This window comes from Marmota marmota, unplaced genomic scaffold (genome assembly GCF_001458135.2).
Source record: "Marmota marmota marmota unplaced genomic scaffold, marMar, whole genome shotgun sequence".
NCBI classification, from domain to species: Eukaryota; Metazoa; Chordata; class Mammalia; order Rodentia; family Sciuridae; genus Marmota; species Marmota marmota.
The window spans coordinates 19,040,852-19,063,549 of NW_026000093.1; the positions used below are offsets into that span (position 1 = coordinate 19,040,852).

Below are 22,698 nucleotides of genomic sequence, written 5' to 3' on the forward strand. Positions count from 1 at the left end.
AATATATGAAATATTATAGAATTATATATATATATATATATATATATATATATATATATATATACATACATACATATATATAATAACAAAAAGAATAGTAAATGGTAGGTAGAGTCTCTACCTAGTTGAATAAACTGAGAAAAAAATAAAACCTTGCATTGAATTAGAGGAAAATGTCTCCTATATCATGGGTTAATGTGTAATTAAGCTGCTGAATGTTGTTACGGAGGCAGTTGGTGTCTTGAAATGCATCATCTGCTGTAACATAATAGTTTGTGCACTAATGACACTGAAGAGGGTGCTCTGGGTCATGATACTTCCTATTAAATGTGCAGCAGCTAAGATTCAAGGAGGAGGAGACTTCTGCTGAAGTACAGTGTTGATAATTAAGCCCCGAGTTAAGGGTTTACATTGTCCTGAGCACCCTGAGTCTAGAATCCAGGACTAGAAGACCTTGCTTAGTTGAATTTTTCATTATTCCTGATTTGCATTCAATATACTCGGGTGGGAAAACATGATTTGATGGATTTGAATGAATGTAATTTTCTTCTTTCTAGGATCTATAACCATTAAATAAATTTAAGATAAATAATGGTCTAAGGATGAGGAAATCAAAGTAGAAATAAACAAACATTTTCTTTTACAAATGGATTGTTGCTTGGAAATGAGATTCCATGATTAAAATAAAAATACCCAAACTTCATCAAATCTGACAACAGAAATTGTAAGACACATCCTTATTTCCCAGCCATTGAAATGTGCAGCAATATTCATCTCAGAATTGATAGAACATCATTACGGTTTACTCTCCTTTTCCTGCATTTCCCTCCTACTTATCCATTTCAATTTCTTAGCTTATCTGTATTCTCCTATTAGCTATCTGTCTCTGATTTTTCTCTTTCATTCTAAAGTAATACCAGTGCAATGAAGGAACATGAATGTGTTTACTGTTTTTCACAACATGGGCATATGTCTCTTGGAACTTTGTAAACAACTGTTTTTTTTCTTTTCAGTCTTGCCTTCTCTTTATCCCTTCCCCATTCCATAATTCTATAGGTTGAAACATGGGTCTTTTCATGGCCTTGAGAGTCCAAGTTAGGACACTTATGTTCCTGGTCTGTGGGTTGGGCTCTAAGCCTCTTCTTTTTTTCTTTCCTTTTTTAAATTTTTATTTTATTTTTTGGTGTTGGGGATCAAGCCAGGCCTTGCATATGCTGAGCACACACTCCACCACTGAGCCATGCACCCAGCACTGTGCAGTGAAAATGTCTTGTCAGCCACCACCAGCACCTTCAAGGTCCTGCTCCCAGTGACCTAAAACTTTCCACTAAGCCTCATCTCTTAAATTTTCCTCCACCCTCCAATAGTGCCAAGCTGGAGACCAAGCCTTTAACATGTGGGTCTTTCAGGAATATTCCAGAACTGAACTATAGCAAACACAGACTGGGTAATTTTTAATGAATTTGTTTGACTTGTAATTCTGGAGGTTGTGAAGACCAGGAAGGAGTATGGCACACACATCTGGTGAAGGTCTTTGTGTAGAGCAGAAGACCAACGGAGGGTGGGAGCAAGAGAGAGCTGAGCTTACTTTTGTAAGAAACCGACTCTCACAATTACTAACTCTTTCCCATAATAACAGCATTAATCCATTTGTGGGGGAGAGTTCTCATGGCCTGATCACTTCTTATTAGGCCCTACCTTCTGCACAACATAACATATTATTCTAGCTCATTTGTTTTCATTATTAATAAAGAAAAATGGGAATACTGACATTTTTGTTAAAGTATTTTATTAGTATGATTGACATACAAAAAGCTATACGTATTAAATATAAATCATACACAAATATATGCATTAGGTGAATTTGGAAATAAGTAAATATACCCATGAAACCATTGCCACCATCAAGGCCATAGACATATCTGTTAGCTTCCTTCCATATTATGTATAATGGTGGTGGTGGTGGTGGTGGTGATGATGATGATGATGTGTTTATTTGGTAAGATCACTTAATGTAATATCTATTCCCTTAGCACTTTTCAAGTATATAATACAGTATTGTTAGCTGGAGGCATTATGTTATATAGTATATCTCCAGAATTTGCTTATTTTACATACCTGAAACTTTGTACCTTTAACTATCTCCTCCCCATTTCTACCTCCTTATATCTCTGGAAACCTCCATTCTTCTTTCTGCTTTCATGAGTTTGACTGTTTTAGATTCCACATATAAGTGATATCATAAGTATCTGTCTTCCTGTGTCTGGCTTATTTCTCCTTCTGGAAATAAAATCCAGAACCAAAGGAACTGAAGTCATATCTTAAAGAGGCATCTGCACTCCCCTGTTTATTGCAGCCAAGACATGGAAATAACCAAATGCCCATAGAGAGAAGAATGCCTGGAGGATACTGATTTTCTGTATTTCCTTTTTAATATGATGACACATAAAATATAGTCATAACAACTTGGGACCTCTTATAAGTTAATTTGTGCCAAACTATGAACCCTGGGAATTAACCCATTGAATGCATTCATAAAGAAAGCAGTTTTAAAGCTGAACATGAGCGAGTAATCTGATTTGTTAGTGAAGGTTGAACAAATGTCTTAGATCTGCTAGAGTGCCTGCCTCTCTGATTCATACAATAGTGATTTTTCAATCTAATACCTTTAGAAAACTTCTTCCTGTAGTGTTGGACCGCTGTCCAATCTCTCTTTCAAATTGGTTAAAAACAAATACTGTATTGTAATAGAGACACCTTAAAAGTCGATGCAATTGCATGTTCAAGTAGATATAATACTGATGTTTTCTGCAGTGCCCTGACAGTTGAGTTTGTTGGAGACTCTTATCCTGAGATATGATCCTCTTCATTTGGCTCAGTCCCTCCTTTCTTAGTGGGCTAATGCAGCATGCACTTGAAACCATTTGAAGGGACTAAAGGGGTTTTGAAGGGTGGTTACTTCAGAAAAATTGCCATTTCAGAAAGATGCGTTTTTGCCACCATCCCTGTTGACGTTTGAATCCTTCAAAGCATGGCTGTGATCAGAGAACTGCATTTCTTGTGGAATCGTTTTCTTAGCAAGCAATGATTTGAGGCTGACTGTTGATTTAGATCTGCTTTTCCTGAAGTAGTTTTCACAGAGTGTGCCTCAGGTCGAGCCCTGGGGCTTGAAGAATGTTACTTCTGTTAAAAATACGTAAATATAAAACTCACCTAACTTTAAAGTAAGCTTCAAAGTCAATAAAAATGGAGTCTTTCATATAGCACATTAGGGAGTTAGGTGTCTAGTCCACATTGTTCATCAGTGACCGTGTCTATGGTCCACTCCATTGATTCTGGCTACAGGTGTAACTTATGATTATGTATAAAGTGAATGCTAGAAGAGGTGACTTTACATTTTCTCAGTGAATTGGTTTATTATCAATTGTAGCTAACTATTTATCTCAAAATGCTAACGGTTAGACTTCAAAAGAAGTTGTTGTGGTAAGAGGGCTTATATTTATCAAATATTTTCTATGTCTTTGAAACTATTCCAATGATTTTCATGAATTTTCTTACTTCTTATGCTATCTTTGTGAATTTTTTAAATTTTCATTACCGTTGCACATATGTGAAAACTGAGGCTTGAAGAGGTAATGTCATGTGGTCATTTGGGTCACAAGTGGCAGAATGAGGACAGGAACCAGCCTGTGAATATAAAACCCATACAGGATTCCCTGACTGAGGAGGTTCCTTTCTATTCCACACTTAGGAAAACTTTTAAGGTGAATGCATAAAATTACAGGGGATTCTCATGAAGATCAGTTCTAGAAATTACCCAGCTGTCACATGCAGTGGGTGCTACCTACATTCCTACTTGAAGACCCTAAGAAGATCTAGTGAAAGCATATTATGTAGATGAAATAGCGACTGACACTGTTGTGTAAATACAGCCCATAGGCATTATAGAAAAATTAAACAGGACAATCCCAGTTGGGTCACACTTATTTATCCTACCTTGGGAAATCAATCAGTATTTGGAGACATGGAAAAAGGAAACATCAGAACTCAGCTTTGTAACTTGGTGTCTGATCTAACAATTTTGTTCCACATCTCTGTGTCCCAACATGTATGTGAATAGGTGGCATTAGAATCTTGTGGAATTCAACTTTTTTGGAGTCATGGAGCATCACCTTTAGAAAATGCACATATGCAATTTTTCTTATCATTTAGGGGTTTCATGGTCTCCCTGAAGTCTAGACTTCTTTTTAGATCCCCTGAATTAGTTGATCTCATTCATTTCTTTTCTCTTTATGAAGGGAAGAATTCTTTGGGCTTTGTCATATTAAGGACTTTTATAGATACGATCTTGTGATACCCAGTTGGTGAACTTTTGGTGGATTGATGCTATTCAAATCACATTTGCTCAATACCTTGGGATGGTCATGTGTAACTAATAGAAAAATTAATAAAAATTAAGATCAAATAGAAAAATTAACACCTTGGGATGTGTGCAGGATACAGGTTATACAGATATGAGTAGAATTTCTAAAGAGGTTGGAGCTGGGATAAAAGCAGGTGGATTTGGAATTGTCTGATTTCTGCTACCAGCTGATTACGAGATCTTGTTAATCTCTATAGCCTCAGTTTCTCCATTCTGTGTAAAGAATGAAGAATGGCTGTTTTATGTGACATAAAGCAGTTCAATGAAGTAACGGATGCTGAGCCCTGCAGGTAACAAATGATTGGAAATGACCCTGGGGAATGCTCATCACATTTTTGTTGCTATAATACTTCTCAGAGAATTCTGTCTGGCAGGCTGCAGGTTATTAGGAGGCTCAGACCTGGCAAGTCAAAGAAACTATAGTGCCTCTGATGGTTCCCTCAGGAATCTTCAAATCTCTTCACATATCACAGGTGAACCACAGGCCTCCGAGAGGCAATCAGAGGAAGGGAGTGAAGTTGGAGATTGCTATTGCTAAGAAAGGAAGTTGGGCTTAAACTTTTAGAAGAGTATTCTTTGGATCTGTGTCCTCTAAAGATCTAGATAAGCAGCAAAGTATTTTGATGAAGAAATCCTCTAATTCACTTAATAAATCTAATATGTAATCAGTGTTGACATGCAGTTACATCGGAATGTGTTAATTTAAAATATACTAAGGGGAGCATTTAAGACTGTTTACACATTTGATCACCATTTTGTGTTGTGAACAGGCATAAATGCTTTTTTCACATTCACGAATGCAGTGTTTCCAGGGCTACTAGAGTTGTCTGAATACCTCTATCTTTAATTCTATTGTCTTCTCGTACAAGGATTTTTTTTCTAATGTCTGTTTTCAGGTCTGGAAGAATTAATTCTGTTTTTCTCTTTTTGAAGTTTAATTTTCTCTTTTATGTCATTGTAATTTATGCATATTTTAAAGTCATTTGTGAAACCCCAGTTTCGTTAATGTCTGATCAGTGATGAGCCTGTTTTGTTCTGCTTTTGGTTTTCAGATAGAAGAATTCCGCAGGCTGAGGACACATGTTAAGGGTGCAGAACTTGTGGAAGGCTGCGATGGGATTTTGGGAGACAACTTTCGACCCACTCAACCACTTAGCGACAGAGTCATAAGAGCTGCATTTCAGTAACCAGAGAGCAGGAACAAGCCCATCTTCATCAAGGTATGTGCAGATTGAGAAGGAAAATGAGGTGCACAGTTAACTAAACCCAGCATCCCAAAGTCCCTCTTGCGGTTAAGCTGCTAATTTAGTAATAAAACAAGTACACTTGATCTTAATAAAATTTAGGACATATTCTCATGCCTCATTAGCAACAAATCAGGTAGTTATTTTAATTTCATGCAATGTGCATGAAACCTATGAGTCTCATATTTTCCCACCAGAGCAGCCATTAATTCCATTTTACTTTAAATATTGGTTTTCATAGGAAAAGCATATGAGAAAAAGAACAGGGCTATGCCAGGAGCTCTTTAGTAACTCACTATGTTGCCTCCTCCTGAAACCATAGCCATCTCCCTGTACTCTCCATGATGGAGGAGTACAAAGGAATGGACTAGAAAAGCATGCGAGCCTCTACATTGATCCTCTTGTCAAAGGCAGATCTGACTGTCTTATTTGTTGGGTTATATGAGGCAGATGTAGCATGAACTGAAATACTATCCTATTTAAGTCCTTTTTATCTGCTCAAGAAGCATGTGTTAATCTTCTGGAGAGGTAAATGTTTTATAATCTACATACGTTAATATATTGAATTCCCAGTATATATATTCCTTACCCATTAGTAGCTAACAAAACAACATCACAAACATGGAAAGGAAAATACACAAAGATACCTATGTGCTGGACTATTTCTTTACCTTGTGTGTTGCCTTAGCATCTGAAGCAGGCCCCTGCTTCCCCTGAGAGGAGGTATCTGCTGGAATGATGCCTAGGGAGGCAGGACAGGGCCTAGACAGTGTGGTGAACTGTTGAAGGTGTGGACTTCTGAAACCACGTCCAGAGGAACTTTGGACTGGGGAGTCATGCATGAGTAGAAATCTCTCTCCTCAAGGAGCTGAAAGTTTCATGAACTGGACAAAGCACATGGGAATTTTCACGGGGGGTCATTTCATCCATGTGTTGCCCAAGAATTTTTCTTGCCTCTCTATTATCCCTATACAGTACTCTATTCACCCTGCCTTTTATCTTTGGTGAGTGAGCTTTGCCAACTGACTTCTTCGCTACCCCAAGGCCTCGCTCCAATACCATTCTCACCAGATATCTCTGCTTCTCTCTTTGACCACGCCTCGCATTGCATATTCTTTCTTCCTTGCAGCTAGTTGTGTCAATCTTATTATTCTCTCTTATTTCAAGCTTCTTAAGGGCTGAAATGCATTTATTTTACTATGAATCAGGCCAATTAGAAGTTCCTTAGGACTCCGCAGGTTGTATCCAAGCTCACCTCCTTCCCATTCTGCATTTTCCTTTTCTGAGTTAGCTGGTACCATTTGTCTCCTCTTTCTAATTTTGGACTTGGTCAGGGTCGGGTAAATTTACCTTTGGTAAGAATGAAAAGAAATTTTCAGTAATACATATATGGTAATGAGAAAAATCTAAGGGTGCTTTAGGCTAAACCTTATAATGGAGGATAGTCAATCAGAAGTCATTATTGAGCACCTACTGTATGACTGGGTATTACAAAGCTGAGAAGGACAGACATGGTCTCTGCTCTCATGGTGCCCAGGATCATAAATTGTAAACTGTAATGAATTCCATGAATGAGAATAACAAAGCAATGTGGGGAAAGAACTGCCAGATGGGGGAATAATTTTTTTTTTTTTTGACAAAGATCCCGAGGAAGTGCTCAGGGGAGAAGAAGTAAGAATTTGATGCATTGTGGTATCTGAAAGAAAGCCCTGTGAGTCTGGCATGTAGAAATAAAAGGTGTGAAACCAGCAAAGCCCAAATCTCCGACCATCTTGTCAGCTACTTTAAGGCACCTTTATTTCATTATTGTTATATTTGAACTCAGGGGAGTGACCTGATCCCATATGTATTTTTAGAGGTTGATCCTACCTGGAAAATTGAATGAATTTGATTACAGTGGGCCAGGGCAGGAGTAGAAAGATATTTTACAAGTCCATTGAGTAGCCAAGGTGATAGACATGGAGGCTCAGACCCTAGAATAGAAGCAACAGAGGTGGAGGGATGTTAATTTATAGGAAATAGAAATTGTAGGTGGTATCTGATGATGTATTGGGAGAAGGTGCAAGGAAATGAAAATGCGAAAGAAAACTGCTGAGGTTTGGGGCTTAAGGAAGTGAGTGAGTTAAGAATGCTATTGAGTGACAGTTGGAAACCCGGGGAAATAGTCCGTCTTGGAGTTGGAAATATAGAGTTGAGTTAGAGCACATTGAGAGAGAGATGCCTGTCTTTCACAACAGTGAGCTTGTTGTGATTGTTAGAATTTCAAGAGTAGAGATCAGAAAAGTGGTCTGGGCTGAAATATAAATGTATTTAGCATAGAGATGATTTATCTCTCTATGTATGTGTATATATGATATTCTAATGGATCTGGTGGGATTAGCTCATTAAATGTTCATAAAAACTTACATGAGGCTTTTCAGAGGTGTTAATTTAACCAAGATGCAGAAGTTAGGTCATTGCCCAGAGTAATACAGTTCTTGAGCAGCAAAATCTGGAAGCCTGACCCATGTAGCTTGACTTGACAGGACAAGTTTTCTTAACCAGAACATGGGCAGAGGTCAAAGAGCCGCCCCCCCCACCCCCAGTGGTCAGAGCAGCATAACAATGAAGGATGCATGCTGCATCAGGCCGAAGGTGATAGGAGGGAGGTGTTGGAGGCACCACATCCTGGCCACACTTGACAATTTAGTGGAAGGCTGCAGCCAGGGAGGGCCTAAGATGGGGGGAGGGCTCTCTATTTCTTTTTATTTTTGGAAAAACAAAAGAAATACCAGAACTTGTCTATCATGATGCAGAATAGCATGTAGATAGGGAAAGGCTATTAATCCTACCAGTGAAGCTACTGGAGGAGTCTCAGCATACGGGAAGACTTGTATTTATTGAGGGAATAGACACATTCTATGCTGGAACAGGAGGGAGGAAGGAAGTGGTGGTTTATTGATTGAATGTATTCATGAGTTGATGTTATTTTTTAATGAGAAATGGGATAGTGGCAGGGAGGCCTGAGCAGGCAGCGTGAACAGTGAACTTGTGAATTTCTCCAGTCCAGAGTTGATTTCTCTCTGTGAATGTCTGTAACTGTAAATGACTCTTTCAAATGGAATAAGATTATTGCCTTCAATGTTTTATCCATATCAGGTCCTACACCAGAGTTGTCTCTCTCTAAATATCTTAATAACCATCACCATTTAATTTCTCTTTCACAACACACATACACACTTAAATGTTGTTTATGAGATTATGTATGTTATAGATACTTCATTCTATGAGAAGGGACTATTGTATAATTTTTTCAAAAATTTAAATTAGTTACAGTTCACGTTTTTTAAAAGAAAGATGAATTTAAGTTCATATCTTAGTGCCTGAGATTGATTAAAAGGGGTAATTCCTCCCCCCCAAACTTGCAAGAATGGCACAGGAATTCTTTCTAATGGGGCTCCAGTTCTGATTTCATCCTTTTATGAATACATTGTTTTTATCCTTTTATCTTGAAATGTGTAATACAAATCTAGTCATAGTTCTACATAAAATTTATACTGGGAAATCAGACTTATGGATATGTGCTTTTTATTTGATATTTAATAATGCCCTAAGGCAGGTAATTCAAATTTTTATTAAAGTGAAATGATTTGACAGTCAGACTTTGAATTTAATGCATGAATGTTTCATTTAAGCTCTTGGAACTAAAAAGGGGAAAAAATTCCATAGTAGTTAGCTCTTCTCTAAAATAATGTTTAAAATATTTCAGATTTATTTTAGCGGTGTTTTACTGAAATAACCTTAGTTTTTGGACATAAAATGATGGGGCTTATTTTATTTTTTGCATGGATGTCTGGACATCTGGAGAGCTTTGATAACCAAGATTTACGAACACTCTGAGACTTTTTAATATTACCATTTAAGAAGTATGAACTGTGGTTTTGTACCTGTTAAAAGACTTAGCAAGTAGTTGGCCAATGTGCTAGAAATTCTTTAGCTTAGTATTGGTAGTTTAGTATTTTGGGAGCCACTTGGTATTAAATTATTGTTTATTCAATGAATTTTTATACAATGCAGAAAAACCAAATCATAACAACAACCAACAAATAGTAACACCAAACTTTATGACTGGTTTACAAGTTATACTCGGTATCATAATATTGGTACTAATCTTGTGACAAAGTAGTTTCTATTGGCCTATTTATTTCATTAAGCATTGGCCCATTTAAAAGGCAATTCTGATGTTTAAAAAACTATTTCATCTATGACTCAAATATCATTAAACAATGCACATGCTCACAAGAACTCTATTGAATTATAATTTTTTACTTTAAAAAAAAACAATGCTACAAGTCTAAATAGTTTGCTTTTCCCCCCTTAAAAGAGGAAAAATAAATTTGCTCCAAATAAATTAGGAGAAAAGAAGAAGAAGGAAAAGAAAGAAGGAAAGAAAGTGGCATGTGCAAATATCTTTGAATATCCCTTGGTCAAAATTGTCCTCTTTTTTCTTTCTTGGTCTTTGAAGTCTGGGTCTTGACTGTGTTGCATTCTTCCCTATAAATACTTTTGCAATTAGTACTACTGTCTTCTAAACTTGAATAAAGCTATACTTAGTGTCAATTTCATGTTCTCTTTTACAACCTAAAAGAGCTGTAGGTCAGAAAAGAAGAAAGCATTATAGGAAAGGAGGTGGCTGTGTGGGGAAAATGAAAATGTCAATTCTAAATAGTTGGTAAAAGCTGTTAACCTTCTGGGATAAATGAAAAGCCCAAAGCCACCTTTTCAGTCATCAGAACTTAGACTTTCCTCACTGTAATCATCTAATATGATGCACACCACATTAGGGTGAGAATCGAAAGCTCTACAGATATAGCTGCTTTTTATTTACGGAATTATATAGATGGATGCCCTCAAAATGGAATGGATTTCGTAAGTGATCACAAAATGATTTGAGTAAAATGCTAAAGCACCAAGGATACTCAAATGATCTAGAATGCTTTGATTATGTGATATAAAATTATTATTAACCCAGGAATGAAAAACATCAAAGCTGCCAAGGCTGTCTTCAGAATTACTGAACAAGGAAAATTATTTCTGCTTTGAAATATATCTCTTTTCCATTTTAGTTTTAGAAGTGTTTAATTTATTATGGATGAAAATTCCAAATTGATTTGGCTTTTTCTTGTGCGATGAATTCAAACAAAATTGTGTTTGAAAAGAAGAGGAGGACATTCTGCAGTCATGTACCAATGTGTAAAGTTGAGCATTAATATATCTTGATGCCTTAAATGTAGTAGATTTCATGATTTTCTTCCTAAAGAGTATATATATATTTTCCATAAGAAAACCACTGTGGCCAGTTTATGTCATCTAAAAATATTCTATTATGCCTTTTACTCATGTAGACACTCAAGAGGTATTTATTGATGTAAAAAATGGCTTTTAAGTATCAGCAAAGAGGATTTGGTGTAGCTAAAGAAAGAATTTAGTCTTAGAGGCTACATGGAAGACTTTTTAAAATAGAGAGATGGATTGAATCTCAGATTCAGCTTTCAAGGAATACTGTGACATTAAATGCTTCGAGTTCCTGGATAGTTTAGGTGGGAGCCTATGTGGACAGGAGGATGCTCTGAGAGGCCTCCCAAGGTGCCTTTGCTGGCTTGTGTGATGAATATGCTTCTCTCTGTCTCTGTTCACTTTATCATGGAAAAGAAATACGAGATAGAACAGGCAGCAGGTAAATGAGGAAGAAAATGAAATGAATGCTTTCTTATGAATAAGGTTGTCTTAGTCTCCAACTGGAAAAGATAAAGCTAAAAGATTGATTTGAAGACATTACCAAAAAAAAAAAAAAAAAACAAAAAACAAAAAAACGCTTAAAACAAGTGCAGAAATCATTGGAAATGATGTACAATTATATGAGTGTAAGGAGATATTTCTTTTTAGATAATGAATCTGGTTTTAAAAAATATTTCTGAACCTTCTAAAATGTAGGATGTTATAGGAACAACAGTTATCATAAAGAACCTATATGACAGCATTCCATTAGGATCAAAAACCTTAAAAATGAAAGTAGAGGGAAAATGAAACCAAAGTAGGGTTAATACTTAGATTAATACTTTTTACAATTAGAAAAACTCAGAAGTACCTAGAAATCTAATTCAGATTAAGATAAGGAATTGACTATTAAAAATTAGATTGTTATTAGGCAGATATAAAGAGTTCATAGCAGACTATAAAAGATGAAACAGAAATCTCTCCTGTTTCTGTTGTATAAGAATTATGACTATTAGGGGGAAATTACCATTTTCTTTAACTTTCAGTAACATTTTACCTGACCTACAACTTTCTGTTTGAAAGTTTCTCTTTCTTTTTTGTTTCTCTGATTTCTTAGTATTTGACAGAATTTGCCTAACTGTCTGCCTTATTAGATCACTCTAGGAATTTACCATTCTAATGTGCTCCTTTCTGTCTTTTGACTATTTAAATCCTGTTTAGATTTGAAGGACCAGATTTTATTTCCATGAAGTGTTTTCCAGGTTAACTGACCTTACTTCTTTTTACTTAGAGTTTATTTATTTATTTATACCATATTAGTTTAGTTCTTAATTCTTTTTGGTCTCCTAATAATGTACTTGACAATAAGTGTTAGTCCCACTTACTCCACTACACTGTAAATTTCTAGGTGCTAGAGTCAAATTAGTTTATAAGTATGGTTATCAAATTAGTTAGTAAAGTATGGTTATCAAGCTTTCTTCATGAAAAGACTTCTTAGATCCTTTAATATGCCAGGTTCCCAGAGAGTCTGGTATTCAACTGTACAAATTTATTAGACTAGAGAGCTATACAAGGATGCAGGATGTGTTTCGGTAAATGAGTGGCTATCCATAGTGTCTGCTGTGATTTTGGAAGTCTTGACTTGGAGAGGTATAGGCAGAGCAGATGTGGGACCAGAGTCTCTAAGTACCCTTGCCTCTTCTTCACAGACCTTCAGTGAACAAAGGGAAGATACAGAATATGTCTTGAGATTTGGCTAAGCTAATTTGGACACAGTATAAAGTGAGGGTAAATTAAAAGATTTGTGATTATTCTACACTTTAGTTAAAGCCTAAAACCCTTCATGAAGACCTTCCAGTAGTAATAGTCATCTATTTTCAGTAGTGGGACTGTGCCAAGCTCAATGTGAGGTGGCTCAAGCATGTGTCATCTCACCTCCCAGCAACTCTTTAGGATGGGCATTTCTTTTCAAAAATCTTTTCAATAAAGAAATTAAGATCCAGAAAGTTATCTTCAACCAATAAAATTAATAGAAATACTCACTGAAAAGTGATGTGCTTGAAAGTACACGTACCTGTTGTCCTTGTATCAGTGAACCCTGATCTGTCTAATCAGCTTCCAAGGAGGTGATTATATTTCCATTATAGACCAATGTGAAATTTCAAATTCCCAGCTTAGGAAATAATGAAGTAAACCTAACTGACCAATCTAGAACCTAATTGAGTATTTTACAAAGAGTAAATATTTGTTAATTAAATGAAAGTACTTATTTTCTTCTGTGAACTTTATATTTAACTTTGAATCATTTGGAGATGGTGAGTTGCATTGTGATTGTCTGTATATTGTTCCTTGCATATATTAGATATTATCATTTAATGACATGACAAAATAGGTGTCCATGTTTTTCTTTGCTAATCAATGGTGAGCATCTTTTTAAAAATTGTTTTATTTGTTCTTTTTAGTTATACATGACAATAGAATGTATTTTGACATATCATACATACATGAAATATAACTTCCCATTTTTGTGGTTGTACAGCATGTGGAGTTACACTGGTCATATATTTATATATGAACATAAGAAAGTTGTGTCTGGATTTATTCTGCTGTCTTTCCCATTTCCATCCCCTTTCCTTTTCCCCCAGTCCAGCCTTTCCAGTCCAGTGGACCTCCCGAGCCCATTGTGAGTCACCATCTGCATATCAGAACATTTGGCATTTTGTTTTTTGGGATTGGCTTATTTCACTTAGCACGACAGCCTCCAGTTCCATCCATTTATTGGAAAATGACATAATTTCATTCTTCTTTATGGCTAATTTTCCATTGTGTATATATACCACATTTTCTTTATCCATCATCTGTTGAAGGGCACCTAGGTTGGTTCCATAACTTAGCTATTATGAATTGAACTGCTATAAACATTAATGTGGCTGCATCACTATAATATATGTTTTAATTCCTCTGGGTATGTGCTGAGGAGTAGGATACTTGGGTCAAATAGTGGTTCCATTCCAAGTTTTCTGAGGAATCTCTATATTGCTTTCCAGAGTGATTGCACCAATTTGCAGTCCCATTGGTGAACATCTAAAGGGCACTAAATATCAAGGACATTTTCAGATCTCATCTTACTGGATCTCTCAGCAGCCTCTAACATTGACTTCTTGTCATTCTTTGTCCATAACACCAATTTTCTTTTTATTTTTCTACCTGGACCATCTTTGTATCCCCTACATGAATGTAGGAGGCCACTTAATATTGTGGTCCTCAGGGTTGTAATGTCTCTTTGGGCGAACTTGTTCTCACAGCTTCAGTTACTACTAAATGTATATGACTTACTCCTTTATATACCTAGCTGAGTTATCTCAGTTAAGTTCTAGAATTGACTCTCCAACTGTCTGTATAACTTTCTTTTTGGGTATGTCAAATGCATCTCAAACCTAACACATGCAAGATGGAATTTATGATCTTCTTCCACAGACCTGACCCTCTTCCAGTTTACTTTGAAATCTGAGTCACGCGTGACCCCTTGCTTGCTCACTTCTCCAGCATTCCCACTTTATCACCCATGTCTGCACATTTGCCTCCTGACATCTCCCAAAGCCGTCTGTGGGTCTCCATTTTCACCATCAGGACCCATAAAGTTAGCATCATCTCATCTAGACGACTGCATGTCTTCTATATGAGACAATTAAAGAACAGTTTATAAAAAGACATGCATGAGGGCTGGGGTTGTGACTCAGTGATAGAGTGCTCACCTAGCATGCGTGAGGCACTGGGTTTGATCCTCAGCACCACATAAAAATGAAATAAAGGTATCGTGTGCCCACCTACAACTAGAAAATAAATATTGAAAAAAAAGATATGGATGACATACAGCACTCAAATTTGTCTGCCAGCTCTGATTAGTTGCTATTAGCTCTCTGGAGAGTGTTGTAAGGGATTCTGAATCCACATGTGAACACAGGGGGGAAAGGGTGATGTGACCAAAAGGCAGTCTCTTCCATGGGTGGGAATGGGTATTGCTATTGCCATCAATAACGTAAGATCGTCTTATTGGCATCTGATTTAAATGTCTTAGGTATGAAGTATGAATGAATTTTGGAAAATTGACCTATATTAGATCTAATGATATGTAGCCAGCCATTAGCAGTTACCTAAGGAATACAGAAACATGGCAAAAATGACTCAAGTTCCCCAACTACCCTTGTCAGTCTTTTCTTCTTCTTTGTGTACAGGTTATGATCCTAATGTTTATGTATAGCAAATTGCTTTCATTCATCAAAGCTTAGAGAACCTGAAATCTCAGAATGGAAAAGAAATAGCATGAGGGTGAAGGAATTGACCCAGACCTCTTTGTTAGGGATGGAAGCCCTCTCCTGAAGAAGGAAAAGGGTGAAGTATCTGCCATTAAGGTTCTATAACAAAATAAACTGCCTGGCTTCTAAACAAGAAAAATGTGTTTCTCCAGCTTGGAGGCTGGGAGTCAACTACAAGATACGGTGCTACAATTCAGTGCCTGTCGAGGGCCTACTTCTTGGTTCATAGAACGGTGCCTTGTCACTGTGTCCTCATCTGGAGGAAGGAGCTAGCTCGTTCTCTGAGGTCTCTTTTATCAGGGAGCTAATGCTAATCATGAGGGCCCTAGGAAAGATATCATCACCTCTCAAAGCTGTTACCTCCTGACTCTAACACCTGGGGATTAGAACTTCAGCATATGAATTTGAGATGAAATAAACATTCAGACCATACCAGTAAGTTAAAGAAGAAACCTCACATAACATGACCCTCAGATGAGTAAAGTGCTGGGAATCAAACCCAGGGCTTCGTACATGCTAGGCAAGTGTGCTAGTATTGGGTTACATCTCCAGCTAAAAATATTTTTAACAAAATCATACCAAACTTTTTATTTAGCTGTAGGTTTTAATAATAGAACTATAGGTTTATATTAGTTTTTTTATATTAGTTACGTATAAGTCTGCTTCATTCTTTTGGCTACTTCAATTTTATTTAAACAATTTAGTTAAAACATGTTTTGATAATATACAAAGCTAAAATAATTTAGCTAATACCCAATTATTTAGATAGAATCTGAAATATTTGTTAAACTATATGGAGGCTTCTTCAATCAAGAAATGTGCCATTAAGTAATACCTTCTCCAAATAATTTATTGTTAAAATGATTGTTAAAACCATTCTGATTTTGTATGGGTCTGTTTTCCATTATAGTGCTTCTTAAAACAAACCTTTTCAACATTTCTGAATTTCCTATTGTTCTGAATTCCTGTTGTTCATTCTTTTATGAGTTTTATTTGAAACTCGGAAAGGTCTTTAGGGCTTTTCTACAGAAAGTATTTTCAGAGACATCTTAGAAGCATGGTGTTGAATTGGATTTCAAGAAATTCTTTAATCTAGTCTTTTGCCTGAAGAGGTCTTCAACTAAATTATTCTAGAGGTTTACTCCCCATACCTAGTGGTGGTGGGGGGAGAAGCAAATAAAATATCTTTTCTCTGAGAATACCTATTTCAGCATTTCCTTACTTCTGTATAATACAAAAATGATTTTAATAAAACCCTCATGAAATACTCTTACTATTCAGTGTTGGAAAGCTATTTTGATGGTAATATTCTTATTTTCTGTAGATAACTATTTTTGATGAATATAATTGGTTATATTTCAAGTAATAGTTTTTTTCCTTCTGTTAGCAGTATGTAGAAATTCCACCAACCTTTATGCAGCAGAGAAAGTCATGTAAATTTTTTGCAGATATGAATGTTCATTCTGATTTTAGTGTAAGTACAACCAATAGTTCTCTAATGGTATCTTTTCTTTCAAGAATGATTATATTCAGAGGGTCCCAGCAATAAAATTACTATAATGGGGGAATAAAGATTGTAAGTAAGAATAACAATGTTATTAATCATTGAAATTAGTCATTTATAGCACATTCCTGTACCTGAAATATTTCTGTAGGAAACAAGACTAAAACCCACATTTACTTATAATTAGACACAATACAAACCTTCTCTCATTATAATAGTTGCCCAAATCCCAATTCAACTTAATTTCATTGACTTTGATTTCTGGACTAAAGCATTAAGCTTGAACTAGTGAAAAATGTGTAATATGTGCATTCAATTAAGAAGTAATTAGATACTCAATCACCCTTACAACACACCAGGGATTAGGAAAGAAGGAAGAAAAATGTGACTCGTTGTAGTGTATAAAACAGTTTTGTTAATTAGTTTAGTGCTAATTGAGATTGAGAAAGTGTCAGAGTATCACATGAGCTTACTTCTGAATAACTTTAAAAGCTAAGTTTAGTGTTATATAATATGTTAGCACAGAATAATACACAAATTATTAAGTTACGTGATTTGGCCCTAAAGATTGGGCCACAGTTTATATACATGAGCTAGTGAACGATATGCATACAGAAGGAAGAGACACTGTACTGTACTTTATCTCATTTAATCCTCGTAACAGTCCTATGAGGCTTCTGCTTTTATTTTCATTTTAGAAGGTCAAGTAACTTGCTCAAGGTCACAGCCAGTAAAGTGCAAATCAAGATCACAGACCTAGGTAGGTCTAACTCTAAACGCTGCATGCACCTTTTTTACTATATCACATTTCAAAATAACAGAGGGCAAAAAATATGCACTTCTTTGTATATCTCAGCTTCCTTATCTGGAAATAAGATTTCTGGGAACAAAAGACCATACATGCTTTCACTTTCCGATAATATGTTGCTGATACCTCTATGAGAGGTATGCTGATCTGTGTTTTCAGCATTGATTGAATACTTTACAAAAAGTATTTGAGCCAACACTTGTCAATCATTCAGGATACTTTCTACCTCTTTATCGTTTTCTTCTTACCCTTCCACTTACTGAAATGTATTCATGTCATCAATTGAAATTGCTGTGCTAAAAGTTTCCTTTGATTTTTCTTTGTTCTTTGTTCCCATGGCTTCAAATATAATACCAGTTCATGGTGGAAAATGCACATGGTACAGAACAAAATGAATCAGCAGCACACATCTCTGAAACACTCCCCTCAGGGAGAGCCGTCACCAGCACCCAGTGTTCTGGTGCACATGGAAGCCCTGGCAGGGATAGGTAAATGTCTCCACTTCCATTCTCAATTATCATTCCACCATTCAAGAGCTGTGTGACTTTGGAGAAGTTAGTAATGTCTTTAAGTCTCTCTCTCTTTTTTTTAATCACTTATAAAAAAAAGGTCATGATAGTGTCTATCTCAGAGAAGATACAATAATATAAAGCAAATAAAGTGCTTAATGTGATTTGGGTCTGCAGTGTAAGTACCCAATAAACATTACCTTTATCATTTTTTTGTGCATTTGATCTGCGTGTGTGTGTGTGTGTGTGTGTGTGAGAGAGAGAGAGAGAGAGAGAGAGAGAGAGAGAGAGACAGAGAGAGAGAGAGGGAGGGGAGGGGTGAGAAGAAGGGAGGAATGGCTGTGTATATATAATATATATAATGTTCCTTATGAGGTTATACTGTGCATGCTGTCTTTCTGTTGATGTGAGGATATATCCTTTAATGTCATGAAATAACTTTTAAGTAGTTACTCAGCATATGTGAAAGCATGCATAAAGATTTATTGAACTGTTTCTGTATTACTGTACGTTTTTAGGTCATTTCCAGTGTAATGCTATTATCAACAATACTTTAGTAAACTTACCCACTATTTCCTTAAAAAATTCTTAGTAATAAGATTACCAGATCCATGTTTTATTGTAACATGTATGCAAATTGCTCTCCTCACAAGTTGAATCAATTTATGTTCCCACTAACAGTGCACCAAACCCTTCTCTTCATTTCACTAGTGCTAGTATTTTGAATCTTTCCATCATTGCCAACCTTATTATGATTCCTTCACATGTAAGTCCTGACTTATTCCTGAAGTCTTTCTTTTCTTCCATTAATCTGTATGCTCATGATCATGAACCACAAGGTTGGTGGCATTAGTGTCTCTTTCAGTGCTGGGTAGGAAAAAACTCCTTACAATATTTTATGCATAATTTTCCCATATGTAATTTTCCCAGATAAAGTATAGAACATTTTATCAGAAGGAAAGAAGAACAAAAGAGAGGGTAAGAAAAAGAGAATGAAGGTAAAACAGAAGAAATAAAAAGAATCCTGCTAAAATTTGTCATTTACATTGCATATAATTTAAGGGAATTTGTATCTTTTTAATGTTGACTCAACGAAGTAACAATGCATATATCTTTGTTTACTAAAGGATTTTTAAAGTCATCTATACATTTAATCGTTTTCTCTTCTCTCTGAATTTACTCTGGGTGGCCTGTTAGGCTCTGGTGTCAGCCTGGGGTATGGCATGGCAAGGAACACAGAACCTCAGCTTGCTGCTCCCCCAGTGGGAAACTAGTCTTTCAGCCTGTTTTCCTCACATATGAAGTGGAGACACTAAGAATCATAACTTCCTAGGGATGTTGTAAGGGTTAAATGAGATATGACAAAACGCACAGCACAGCTCTAAGCAGAGGGTTATCATTCACTAACTGTGAACAATCACTATTATTAATGTTATCATTGACTAGTGTCCTTTTTCATTGTTTTTACATTGGTTAATATTTTTTTTAATTTTCTTTTTTATTGTGGTGCTGAAATTTGAACCCAGAGCCCTGTGCATACAAGGCAAACACTCTACCAACTGAGCTATATCCCCAACCCCTATTTTTTTAAATATATATTTTTAGTTGTAGATGGACACAATACATTTATTTTATTTTTATTTTTATGTGGTGCTAGGGATCAAACCCAGTGCCTCTCACATGCTAGGCAGTGTTCTACCACTGAGCCACAACCTCAGCACCCCAAGCCCCTATTTTAATTTATTTTCATTTTTGTCCCTGGCTTTCTTTTGAATCTTTCATATAGTTGCCAGTGGGTTTCTGTTGATTATTTTGAGTTTTCTATATAGCCCATGATAGCACCTGTAAATAATGACAATTTTATCTCCTCCTTTCTAATTTGAATGATTTACTTCATTGCACCACTGAGTCCTTGCAGAATAATGTTGAATAAGTAACTGTGTTTTCTGGAACCCTTCTCCTGTTTCTGATAAGCTTTGATTTCTAGTTCCAATGGTTTGTTTTCTAGTCTCTTTCTTTTGTATCTTCAAAAGCATTTGGCACTATCCATCTCTTCCTTTCTCTTTCTTCTCTCTTTATTTTTCTTCTTATGTTTGGATGCTGTTATTAGTAGGTTCATTGAAAAAGGTGGCTACATGCCTTTGCTTTTAATAGAAGGGCATTTATTTTTAACCCTCTACGGGGTGTGTGATAGTATTCTAGGGACTCTGAAAATATAGACAGAAGCAGACATAGACTTTCCCCTGAAGGAGCTTCCAGCCTAGTGTTGGGTCTATAGATTCATAGTTAAATAGGTCCATAGCTGCTCAGGTTCACAGCTAAATCCAAACCTGAGCAGCATGTGCAGACTGCCCCCAAGGAATTGTCCATAGTTCAGGAGAAAGAGTACACTCTAAAAGAGAACCCTCATTTGGCATATTACTGTCCTAAAAGCTTCTTATTTTGGAATTGTGATCCTGAATTGTTGTACTTAAAGAGGGATGCTTTGAATGGGTTGTTTGTTAGCTGATCTGGACTTCCCAGACAACATGAGCCTGTGACCTGCAGCTGCCTCTGGGGGTAGGATGTGTGTGCACATGTGCTTTTTTATTTTTAGTAGCTTTTCAGGAAATTCCCCAGTAGGGGTTTGATTTGCACTCATTCCCTAGGGTCTCTTCATAGAAGATAATTTAAGGTTCAGAACAGTCATATGAAAGATGACATCTGTTATAATTGCACTGAAATAGCTGATGACTTAGAAGACTCCTTAGGATGTAGCCATCCTTTAAGGTCATCATTATGAACAATGATCATTGCATAATAGAATTTTTTATTTATATTTAAGCTTTCATGTTTAGATTTAGATAAATGGGGACTTGGAAGAATTTCCAAACTGATGAATGTAAACCTTTGTTTTTCAAAATATCATTTTCTTTTTCTTCCTTCCCCCCTCCTCCTCCTCTTCCTCCCCTCCTCCTCCTCTTTCTTCTTTTCTTTTTCCAGTACTGGGGATCAAACCCAGGGCCTCATATGTGGTAGGCAGGTTCCCTACAATTGAGCTACATCCCTAGCCCCTAAAGTGTCATTTCTTTAGATGTTTTACCTAATACATTTATATTCTAGTTTCCATGTATTTAAATTATTGGAGAAACTTCAGAAAATACACAGAATTCATGAAAAGGAACTTCTGGCATAAATAATGGTCATCCATTTAATATAGACAGTTAATTTTGTTTCCACTAAAACCCGCATTAGAATAACAGGAAAGAGATTTTTAGGTACACAAACCCACAAGGATGGAGAAAGCAAGAGGGGAGACAAAAGTGTCCATATTTTGGAATCCGGAAGCAGATGGTTGTGTGGTAATGGATGTAGCAGATGTGAGGAACAAGCCTGTTACTCTGATAGGATCGCTCCAAGTCCTAGGAATTGGCAACAGGTATCTCTAGACGTTGGAATGAAAGGAGGCTCACATCCTCTGTGTTGGTTAAGAGCTGTTGCAGAAGTAGTTACCTCTTCAAATCCCCTCTCAGGGCCTGGCGGATGTCTGGAGATGCTCTTCCTCTGGGGAGAATGAAAAGAATCTCTGTATGAAAGGCACAACTGAAACTCGTAAGACCTCAACACCACCACCCCTGACAAAAACAAAAGGGTAAATTAGTAATTTCCTCAGAATTCATGCTCCCTTCCTCTCCACTTGGCCTTCAGTACTACTCCCCATACAGAAAACTGGATAGAACTTCTGTGCAGGGTCTGACCAGTCAAAGGGCCAAAAGAGCCCCATCAGATTCATCCTGTGGTGAGCTCATGACAGACAGGCCTTCCCAGTGCCCTTCATTGTTGCAGTTGTTCTTCTCTCTTAGATATGAGTAGTTAAGGATTGTTTGCAGAGTGTCTGTACTATGAAATACCCAAATTAGAAAAAAGGCAAGTTTAAAGAAATACATACTTAACAGGAAGCAAGACTTCAAAATGTCCTATTTTCAGAGAGGTGATGAAAGAAATAGCAACCATATAGAAAGAATAGGATGTTTTTTGGGGGGAAAAGGGAGGTAACAGAGATTGGACCCAGGGGTGCTTAACCACTGAGCCACATCCCCAACCTTTCTTATTTTTTGAGACAGAGTCTCACTGAGTTGCTTAGGGCCTCACTAAGTTGCTGAGGCTGGCCTCAAACTTGTGATCCTTCTGAATTGCTGGGATTGCAGGCATGCACCTCTGTGTCTGGCAAGATGATTTTAAAAAAATATTCATGAATCAAAAAGCTTTTGGAAATTGAAAACATGGCAGCATATTTAAGCACTTTACTACAGACTCTTAAAAAATTTGTAATGTCTTAGTATACAGGGAAGGCTAAATGATGGAATATAGTAGAGAATAAGGAGAAGTAGAGGATTAATCAATGTGATTTATTATTAATAGGGAAACTAGAAAGAAAACACAAAATGAAGGAGAGGAACACAGCAACAGAATCAGTCAAAACATTTTTTTTCAGAACTTGGGGATGTAAATTTATAGATAAAATAGACCCAAAAGCTTTCTGGCACAGTATATCAAAATATACTCACATCAAGGCACCATCATTGTGATATTTCAGAACACTGAGAGAGAAATTAGGGGAAAAATAGGTAAATATCAAGGAACTAGAATTCGACTTTT

General features: G+C 36.4%; 1 protein-coding gene across 2 annotated transcripts in view; it reads left to right on the forward strand.

Annotated features, from left to right (window-relative positions):
• Positions 1-22,698, forward strand: part of Ca8 (carbonic anhydrase 8) — an 88,432-nt gene that overhangs the window by 60,868 nt on the left and 4,866 nt on the right. For both annotated transcript variants that reach the window (XM_015485848.2, XM_015485849.2), the window contains one exon: positions 5,476-5,643. In XM_015485848.2, the coding sequence (XP_015341334.1) occupies positions 5,476-5,610 (135 nt within the window). In that variant the 3' untranslated portion in view covers positions 5,611-5,643. The remainder of the gene's footprint in view (positions 1-5,475; positions 5,644-22,698) is intronic.